At 43.0% G+C, this 11,214-nt stretch overlaps 1 protein-coding gene across 2 annotated transcripts in view; it reads right to left on the bottom strand.

Moving 5' to 3' along the window:
* Positions 1-741: 741 nt before the first annotated feature.
* Positions 742-11,214, bottom strand: part of SYNPO (synaptopodin) — a 156,175-nt gene continuing 145,702 nt past the window's right edge. Inside the window, exons 5-6 of one of the 2 annotated variants that reach the window (XR_012250918.1) lie at positions 2,506-7,544; positions 742-2,424 (exon numbers count right to left, since the gene is read on the bottom strand). Coding sequence is in view for 1 of the 2 variants with exons in the window: in XM_073649806.1 (XP_073505907.1) it covers positions 7,017-7,544 (528 nt within the window). In the remaining variant the exon portion in view is untranslated. Of the gene's footprint in view, positions 7,545-11,214 lie in introns of both variants that reach the window. The other variant, XM_073649806.1, reaches the window with a different exon arrangement.

Genomic DNA, 11,214 nt, shown 5'->3' with positions numbered 1-11,214 from the left:
CTGTATTAAAAAAAAAAAATATATAAAACTTGCAATTTTCACAGTGGCCACTGGGGTTATTCTAGACTCACACTTCCTGTTCGTTCAGGAAATTCACATGTACATTAGCAGCAAAATCTTTTGCATTGAGGCATCTAATGAGCGTGTGCAAAGGTCATTGTGCAGGGATCTGTGACATGGCCTTCTGTGGATCCTATTTTCTCAGCTGTGTAGAGAAGTGTTACCTGATGATAATGAGACTTCTGAAAAGTCTTCTGTAAAGCACAAAAATTTAGAGTCTAAAAAAGCCCTAGTGGCAAGTATGAAAATGGCAAAAATGTCTTTTTTTTTTTTACATACTGATTGTGATATGAAAAAATAATTGCCAATATTTAAAAAAAAAAATACATTTAACACAAAAACCTGATAAAACAATAGCTAATTTTCTGAAGTTGCATCTCTTTGAAATAAAGTAAACCAAGTAATTCTTAAGGTGCTGACAAGACATAAAAAGCCAACATTTCTTTCAAATTGGATTCTAGTATTTTTTGGGGATAAGTAATACAAGACACAACGGGCGCTGCTTATCTTCCCGGAGAACTAAAAACTGTGCATGTTGAAATTCAATATGTCCAATCCATACATTCTGGGTTATCTGAGATTATCTGAGAGGTCTGATGATTCAAATGTATATATATATACATCAAAGAGCAAGAACAGTGAAGGGGCCCATAATAGTAGCTTGTGGGTTGCCCTGTTGGGCAATTGTGGGAAAACTTTTTCAAAATATATGAAGCTGTAATATGTGTGGTGTGAATGAAGCCAAACAGCTGCAAATATTCTTTGGTTTAGTGTCTCTTTAAAAAAAAATAAAAAAATAGATCACTCTTCACCAGCAGAGGGCGCCATAGTTTGCTTTTTTTTTTTATAACCTTATTTTGCCCAGCATACAAATAACTTTTTAGAAGGGAAAATTGTTTGCATCATGGGCAATATTTTCAACATATGCCCATTTCAACGGCAGCAAATATTCCTATTCATTGCTATCTTTAGTTTTCCAATGAAATCCAGCACTAGGCTAGAATGAAAAATGAATGTTCACCTTTTTACACAGTCATTTTTCATTCAACATTCGTTTTCTGATTCAGAGCTTCAAGTTTATTTATGCATAGCCACCACTAGGGGGAGCTCATTGCAAAGGTTCCTAACTTTTTTTTTCTAGTGGCAGCTGTAGACTGGCAGTGGTGGACGTCTGCGGATTGGCAGAAAATTGAATAAATTTGTGGGTTGTTTTTTTTGCTTTTGCTGCTTTTTCCCCCCCAAGAAGCAAATGCCCTCTTTGATGTCACATTGACCCTCAGAGATGTTTCTGTAGACATCTGTAATGTACATGAACCAAGTGCCTTAGATGCTTGGCTCGGCCTTTAAAGGTTACAGCACTAAGAATAGAATGAAGAAATTTCATCACGGCCGAACATTGGCACCTGGAACTATACAAAAGCCAACTACTACTTACATCATGGCTCCAATGATGAGTGATTGCCAGCAGTGATTGTTGAGGGCACCTTTTCATGCTGCAATTCACAACACAACCACTTGGTGGCCACATATAGACACGTGTAGCTTAGACATCTCCCGACAGAGTGTTGCCAAATCATGTCTTTTTCAAAAGATCCCTTTTTCAAACAACATATCTCAGGATGTGTCAAACCAAGGTCCAATATGAGGAATAACACATCAGTAGCACCAGAATTGTCCTAATTATTCCTTCCTTATTTTATAAGGTTCTGGATTTAATTTTGATTTCATTTTCTGAGTCAAAACTGATGAAAAATCACATTTTTTTGCATTTAAAGAGACAGAGAGTAGCTTTATATAGGGGCACAGACCCTGATTCCAGCGATGTATCACTTACTGGGCTGCTTGCAGCAGTTTTGGTAAAATCCTTGTTTTCTCTGCTGCAGATCTAGCAGTGCTCAGAATGCTGAGCTCTATATAATCCTGCCCACACCACTGATTGGCCAATATCTATGTACACTGTACATAGGCAGAAAGCTGGCAATCAGTAGTGGGGGTGGGGTTAGACTACATGACAGCAAGTTTACTAGTCCTCTAGTGATAATCTCTTGCTAATAAAACTGTGATTTTATCAAAACTACAGCATGCTGCCCAATAAGTGGCACATTGTTGGAATCAGGGTCTCTGTCTATACATTAAGCTAAAACTTGATGACTGATTCCATTTTAATAAGGTGTCTGCAACTTTATTCACACATTATTTTATGCACAGAAGAAAGTAATCAGTGATGGAAAAAGGTAGCACTGTGGTTTTCTCGCTGACTTTTAACAAGAAACATCCCATGTAAAAGCTGATATATATAGTTCTCGGGAGCCCAGTTATAGAGGTTGGAGCTCTATTTTCTATTCGCAATCCCTCTTGCCACCACTAGAGGGAGATGAGGAGCTTACTATGTAATAGTAAGATGCCAGCAGTACGCTCCTCAGCTCCCTCTAGTGGTGACTGTACGTAGACTAGAGAATAGAGCTTGTAAGTGGCACAATTTCCTTGCCTAAGTAACTGGCCATTCTGAGACAGCAGAGGTGGCCGGTAACCTAGGCAATGAGCTGTACACAATAGAATTAAAAATCTCTGATCTTGAAAACAGAGATGATTTTTTAATAAGAAGTAAATTTCAAAGTTGCTTGTTTTTACCAGCACTTTCCAATTTTACCAAATAAAATGAGACAAAAGTTGAACATCCACTGTAAAGAGAATCTGTCAGCAGTTTTTTTTCTATTTAATATGAGCATAATATAGTGCAAGAGAGCCTGATTCAAGCGATGTGTCACTTACTGGGCTGTTTGGTGCAGTTTTGATTGAATCCCTGTTTTCTTTGCTGTAGATGTAGCAGTGCTCAGAATGCTGAGCTATGTATAACCCCGCCCACACCCCTGATTGGCGGCTTCCTGTGTACACTGTCAGCAAGCAGCCAGTCAGTGATGGGGGCGGGGTTACACAGATTAGCTTTACTGGTCTGCATGTGAAACCTAGTCTTCTAATGATAATTTCCTGCTGATAAAACACTGATTGTATTGAAACTACAGCATACTATAGTAAGTGCCACATCCCTGGAATCAGTGTCTGTGCCCCTACATCATTCTGCTCTCAGATTGAACAGTAAACCCTGCTGACAGAATCTCTTTAAGCATAGGGCTCTATGGCAACCTGTAGTCACCCATCCCTATTGAAGGCAGAGTTTTATGATAATTGTTAGAAGTTGCTGGGAACTTTTTACCCATAGAGTAACGATGACGGTTGGGTCTTCTATGATTTTATTATAAAGCTGTGTCATGGATCTGAAACTGATATCAGAACTTGAACCTAAATCTGATCCTTCATTAGTCTAATGTATAGGACTTTGTTAAAAGTGATGCTGTACGTTCTGCTGGTGGTTTGTATCTATATGTACACAATGAAGCTCAATAATAATTATGACACCGCATGGACCACAATGGTGCAGTGCACCCAGCTGATCCTCAGTGCACCCAACTGATCCTCTGTGCACCCAACTGATCCTCAGTGCATCCAACTGATCCTCATTGCACCCAACTGATACTCAGTGCACCCAACCGATCCTCAGTGCACCCAACTGATCCTCCGTGCATCCAACCGATCCTCTGTGCACCCAACTGATCCTCAGTGCACCAAACTGATCCTCAGTGCACTCAACTGATACTCAGTGAACCCAACCGATCCTCAGTGCACCCAATTGATCCTCAGTGCACCCAACTGATCCTCAGTGCACCCAATTGATCCTCAATGCACCCAACTGATCCTCAATGCACCCAATCGATCCTCAGTGTACCCAATTGATCCTCAGTGCACCCAACTGATCCTCAGTGTACCCAATTGATCCTCAATGCACCCAACTGATCCACAATGCACCCAATCGATCCTCAGTGTACCCAACCGATCCTCAGTGCACCCAACTGATCCTCAGTGCACCCAATTGATCCTCAATGCACCCAACTGATCTTCAATGCACCCAATCGATCCTCAGTGTACCCAACCGATCCTCAGTGCACCTAACTGACCCTCAGTGAACCTAACTGACCCTCAGTGCACCCAACTTGATCCTCAGTGCGCCTAACTGACCCTCAGTGCACCCATCTGATCCTCAGTGCACCCAACTAACCCTCAGTGCACCCAACTGACCCTCAGTGCACCTAACTGACCCTCAGTGCACCCAACTGACCCTCAGTGCACCCAAATGATCCTCAGGGCGCCTAACTGACCATCAGTGCACCCAACTGATCCTCAGCGCACCAAAATGACTGTCAGTGCACCCAACGGACCCTCAGTGCACCCAGCTGATCCTCAGTGCACTAAACTGACCCTCAGTGCACCCAACTGACCCTCAGTGCACCCAACTGATCCTTAGTGCACCCAACTGATACTCAATGCATCCAACTGATCCTCTGTGCACCCAACTGACCCTCAGTGCACCTAACTGATCCTCCGTGCACCTAACTAATTCTCAGTGCACCCAACTGACCCTCAGTGCACAGCTATAACCCACTTGTTAAATCCGGCATGTGATTCTCATTGGCCTTTTAACTAATCTACTGAGGAAAGTTAAAGGACCACGAACTAAAGTGCCAGTTGCCATATACATGTACAGAATAGTTACATTAATAATGTAGCATTTACAATTACATAAAAAATTGTACAAATTTTCCGGATATTACACAGCACCAAATTGCATTGGTTAGATGGGTCATAGGTCCGATCCTGAACTCAACATCTACAAAACATAGGAGTTTGTGGACTCTTGGGCTGAATACAAAGTCTTGTGCCTTTTAAAGGGCATTTTGCACAATTGTGAAATTTTTTATTTTCTATTTCTGGTCCAAATTATACTTTTCCCATTGCAGGATGACAAAGTTGGGTCAGGGCTATGCTGCAAGTCAGACTATATGATGTTGTCATGTGTTACAATGCATCCATAGCGTGAGACTAATACATTTCCCTTAGGCTAGGTGCACAAGAGCGAAATTTTTGCCATCCGAGAAAATCGGATCAATTATGAAAATGACACTCTGAGGAAACTCTGGTCCGAGTTTAATCAGAATGTGATCAGAGCATGATCCGATTCCCTCGGATGAGGAGAAGATAAAAAAAAATGTCTCCATCTTTTCCATTATGCATGGAATTCGGAATGTAGTCATATGTCATCCGAGTGCAGTCCAATGTTTTCCACGCATTCATTGACTTGCATGGTCGAGTGCGATCCGAATATTGCACTCAAACTCAGGAAAGACTATCCAAGGACAAAACTTGACATGTGAACGGACCCATAGAATATCATTGGTCCTAGTGTGATCCGATGTTTTGTCGGATTGCACTCGGAAAGCAAATACGCTCGTGTGCACCTGGCCTTAGAATCCCATATCTGTGATACAACAGTAGGACTGTCAACAGGATTGGGATAAGTGCCAGGAGTTCCAGTTTTTTTATTCCAACTCATCACAAGAACAGGGGGTCTTCTGCCCCTTATTTGATTGGAGCGGCGATCATTGGTGGTGTCCCATTCAAAGACTATGCAACTGGCGGAGATGGCTGAGTACTGCACTTGGCTATCTCCATCAGGCCTAAATGGAGCTGGACTACTCATGCATGATACCATTCAGTTAAAATGGGGAACATAGGGTGCATTTTCGTACAATATATTGGGGTCCCAGTGGTGGGATTGCAATTGATCAGACACTGGTTAAAGTAGAGCTGGTGCAAATTGATTCGTAAGACATTGTTCTTTGGTCACAACAGTAATTTCTGGCTGTTGGACGGGAGCCCTGAGAACCTCCCTTTATCTGTTGACATCTGCGGCTCTACTTTTGATACGCCAATCTTGCTTGACATCATCGTTGCGGCAGGATGTACGTGTGACGTTGCATCAGATCACGAATGCCGGGAGGTACATGACGGTTTTCGTGGCTCTCATCTTACGGCCACAGATTACTGTAGTTGCCGATGGATCAGGTGGTCCAACCAATTTGCACCAACTCTAGTGAAAAGTTGTGATTTGGGGAACACTTCAATAAGCTAGCCATACACAGTAGATAAAAGTCCAAGAAAGCGACGTCAGCCATGTAGCTTTGCCCTTATAGCCGGCCTGAAATAGTTTCACATCCATAAAATTCAGTACCATCACATTCATAAAACCTGCTAGTGTATCTTCTTACGTTATCCACTCAATGACATTTTTTTCTGTACTCTTTCCATTTCCATATATTGAAGCCTAGTATACTCTCCAGGTAGAGGAAAGTTTCTTCCATGGTAGTAGTGCATTGATATATGTGCAGTGAGGAGCCTATGCATAGAATACTGAGAGGTTTTTATCAGTGCAAAGGCAACTGTCAAGTCCCGATTCTCAAGTCCCTTCCTCATCTGGAATATTGTCTTATTTCCAGGTCGTAAATCACAACCTCTCACAATATCGATCTCCTCTAATCCTTCGAAGATTAGACCAAGTGTCCTCCAAAAATCCAATAGACGTCTCAGCCAGGATTTGGAGGCATTGTATGGTCAATTGTGAGTAATCTTTGGAATTATCCATCATCATCAATAACAAAAAACCTCCAAAATTTGACTTTTTCTGTGTTCCAATCCTGACCCTGATCTCGTGCATGCTCATTCTTCATATCATTTTGTTGGATTTAGATCAATTCTTGTAAAAAAAAGTTTGAAAAATAATATGAAAGCTAATTTAGAAGAAAAATCTTAAAAAAAAATCAAAATTTTTGCAAAAATTGTTTCGAAAAGTCCACATTTTTTACAAGGAGAATCATTGTATTCAAAGGGCAATGACAAATGGTTCCTTTTCTTTTTGCTGAGATTTTGCTTATGAAGTCTCATGTGATTGCTCATATTTATACATTTCTTGGGGGGAAATTTTTGGCAGTGTAGGACTTATAAGACTTTTTTGTGCCCTGTAGGCTGAACTAAAATATTCCAGACTACTTGATGGACAGATTAATTTATGGGGTGTATGGGAAAGGGGAACTGGAAGGAAGACTATCTCTCTTCATCCGTAAGCTTCCATACCATCCTCTGGGTGAGAATGGATAGCTCCGAAATCCTGGAGACTTAGCCCCAGAATCTTCTGACTCTACAGAAATGTCAGACCCTGTGGGGGATCTTCTGGCTCTTGGTGTTGCAGGTAGAGAGGATCCATTTCTTACAGTGGGGCTCCAAGGTGAGCTAATATGAATGGGGGACTGAGGACTTGTAACTCCCCATGGTGAAGTGCTCTTGCGCTTTGCAGCATTGATGATATTACGAGCAAGTAAAGCCTTCATTTGATTTCCGCCCTTCAGGTCATTCTCCATTCTGAGAGGCGATGGTGACTGAGACCGATCACTCCAAGCTGGTGACATGCAGCGTGGTGGTGGAGGACTTCGAATGACCAAACTTTCATCATAACTTTGTAAAGACGCTGAAGAACTTGTCCAACCATCCAACGATCCTTGATGTTGAAGTGTTCGGTTGTAGGAGAATCCAGGTTTCTGGGAACAAAAAAATGTATATTTTTACTACAAGTATAAAAGAACAAAATTAAGTAATAGGGATAATGCCTAAAAACATCACCCATTTTAGGTGTTCTCCTCCCCTATGAAATCATAATTGAAAAAACTAAATTCACCAGTAACGTAAGAGGTGGTTATAGCTGTCAGAAAACTATGATCCTGCTCAACTTATGAAGAAACCAATAGGATCAGTAAAATTCCAGAAAATCAAATGTATTTTTCACCCCAATAAGTAACCATACATAGAAATAAGGAAAGTGAATTTTGGGCTTGTGCCGTGTCATGGAGGGTCTGTACTGACAATGTAGTCCCAATTCACACGGCACCACAGATGTCCGGGCTCCACATTAGGCACTACTGATGTCCAGACACCACAGTAGGCACTATAGATGTCCAGACATCACAGTAGACACCACAAATGTCCAGACACTACAGTAGGCACCTCAGATGTCAAGACACCACAATAGGCACCACAGATGTCTAGACACAACAGTAGCCACCCCAGATGTCCAGACACCAAAGTACGCACCCCAGATGTCAAGACACCACAGTTTGCACCACAAATGTCCAGATACTACAGTAGGCACCACAGATGTCCAGACACCACAGTAGGCACCACAGATTTTCAGACATCACAGTAGGCACCACAGATGTCCAGACATCACAGTAGGCACCACAGATGTCCAGACACCACAGAAGGCACCACATATATCCAGACACCACAGTAGGCACCACAGATGTCCAGACATCACAGTAGGCACAACAGATGTCCAGACACCACAGTAGGCACCACAGATGTCCAGACATCACAGTAGGCACCACAGATGTCCAGACACCACAGTAGGCACCACAGATGTCCAGATGTGGCGCTCCTGCGGGTTCAGTCTCCACAGAGGTACTGCATCTCACCCAGAGGTGTGGTATTCCACTCTCAGGTAAGGATGGAGTACTGCCCGGGACCCAAACACCTGCATTCAACACTACACTACTCCAGACCGGCAGGAATGGCGAGCTGCACTGCTGCGCAGCTGAGTTCTGTCCCTGGCTGGAGTGGGGGGAACCAAGAGAGGGGGGACCATGTAGTGGGTGGGGGAAGTAGTCAGGGGAGCACTAAGGAAAGAAGGATATAAAAAGGGGAAGCCATCTTGGGAGTGGTTAGAACAGTTGAGTTCAGTGTTTGTTCAGTCAGAGGAGGACAGTGAAAGGAGCGGGAGCTCTGCAGAAGCTCTGCTCAGGAGTAGCGGGCCTGAGTATGAGAGGCCCAGGAAGAGAGACTGAAGAGAGGAGAGGAGCAGGAAGGAAGGCTCCAGAAGGAAAGAGTGGATCCTAGGGGTAAGGGAAGTGCTGGATGCCACTCATACGCCCGAATCTACAAGGAGTGGAAAGATCAGGCCGCAGAGAGGACCGGCCCCTAACTAGTGAGAATTGCAATATTCAACTAGAAACCGGAGGCTTCTACATTTCCAGGGTGTAGTTGCCACAGCCGCAGTTAATCACCAAAAAGGTAGCCACACAGGATCCAGGGAACTCCAGGTTGCCCGCCAAGATCTGAGGTTACCGGCTTGGGACACTGTTTGCAAGGCGCAGGGCAGGAGGGTGAGAGCCAGCGCAGGAAGACGACCAGGAGGGACACACAGAAAGGGGTCCCGCTAAGTGCGCTTGAATTACCTGAGGGTTTGCTCTGAACCCCTCCCTGAGTAAACACCGGACGACATGGGTGGTTATGAACTGCAGTTGTAACCAGGAGCAACGTGATAATCGTGAGTAAACCCTGAAGACTGCACTTCACTGTCTCTGTGAATTATTGCTGCGCCATCATCCCCTGCACCACACTGCACAACCACAGTTACTTCATCATTAACCATCACCGCACCGCCCTGGAGCTAAGCTCTACCTGTGGAGAGCTGAACCAACTCTGCTGCATTAAACACCAGCTCCAGAGGACCTCCTCCGCAGCGGCGGCTCCCTTTAGCCGCATACCACAGGTGGCGTCACAAACATTAAACATAAAAACTATAATCCTTTTCTTTAAATCCCCTTTTATTGACCGCCCTGGGTCACGGACCGGGTCGCCGCCACTGTGACATCTCCTCTAGCAACGACCGGCCCGGGCTACCGAGTACCCCACGGCCCAGGGGGCGTGTCACAGACACCACAGTAGGCACCACAGATGTCCATACATCACAGTAGGCACAGCAAATTTCCAGGTTCCCAAGAATCAAAATCTAATTTTTATTGTATTGCAGTTTTATCTTCACATTTTGGCTTTAATTAATCTTCATTGTTGCTCCATTTTTCTAGTGTAATTTGCTTTCTTATTAGTGGCCTTAGTATTTGTGCCTTATTTTCTATTACAGTATCAGTTATCTGCCGCTTTTTAAAGTTTTCTTTCTTTTTTTAAGTCTTTTTTTTTATTTGTTTTCGACAACTTTGCTTATGCAGATGGTTTAGACACGTTTCCAAATGTCACCATTATTTTGACCATTTTTTTATTTTGGTGCAGCTGAAGACTAACATGTGACATTTTAAAGGGAATCTCTCACCATGTTTTTGCCACCTAATCTGAGAGTAGTTTATTGCAGAGTCACAGACCCTGATTCCAGTGATGTGTCACATACTGGGCTTCTTGCTGTAGTTTTGATAAAATCACTGCTTTATCAGCAGGAGATTTTCACTAGAGGACTAGAAGACTTTCTGTCATATAGTCCTCCATATTCATGAGCTCTGTAAAAACCCACCCCACCACTGATTGGAAGCTTTCTGCCTATGAACGGTGTACTCAGAAAACTGCCAATCAGAGTTGTGGGTGGGGTTATACAGCGCTCAGCAGTCAGTGAACTGGTAGATTTGAAGAACATAAAACAGTGATTTTATCAAAACTAAAGCAAGCAGCCTAGTAAGTGATACATTGCTGGAATCAGGGTCTTTGCCCCTACATCATGTGGCTCTCATATGGGGTAACAAAAATCTGGTGAAAGGATTATGCAATTATTTGCACTAAAAAGTTGCAGAAACGGTTAAGGACCAGAATAATGAGCATTTTTTTATTTTGATCCAAATTCACGAGCCACCTGCACTATTTTGATGAATTTGTCATGAAAAACATTAGCGAATACAACTAACAAATAAAGAATAGTGAGTTAAAAACAAAATTTATGTGTGTCATTGCTATTTGGTCACTGTATGGTGGTATTACTTCAGCATCATATGGTAGTATCTACGTTTGTGGAGGGTAATATTATAATTGCAGTTGGGGTAGCAATGTTTAGCATTGCTGTTTAGGCGACTATGAGAAAATATTATTTAGCCAATGTATAGTGCTATAAAGTATGCTCCATACGGTATGTGCCAAGTACTGCTCATATAAGAGGGTAGTGGCCCACCGGAGGATTCTCCTGTTTTCCTGTGGGCCAGTCCAAGCCTGTGTATGATCCCTATAACTAGGCCTTAGCACAACAGTACACTATAAGGGTGATTCCTGGCAGTAGATGGTACAGATATAGGCACTGTTCTGACACAAGGCCTGACCCGGCAAGATACTTATATAATACAGCCACAGTTTTGTATACCTCTGTAAACAATGGGGGGCATAAAGAGGTACTCTGCGGCCCTACAGCTGTAATATAACTTGGACTTTGTAGAAAGCTGT

The sequence above is a fragment of the Phyllobates terribilis genome, unplaced genomic scaffold, assembly GCF_046119375.1.
Source record: "Phyllobates terribilis strain yellow unplaced genomic scaffold, ASM4611937v1 Scaffold_10__3_contigs__length_209671492, whole genome shotgun sequence".
In the NCBI taxonomy this organism is placed as follows: Eukaryota; Metazoa; Chordata; class Amphibia; order Anura; family Dendrobatidae; genus Phyllobates; species Phyllobates terribilis.
This window is presented reverse-complemented; position numbering and strand designations above follow the sequence as displayed.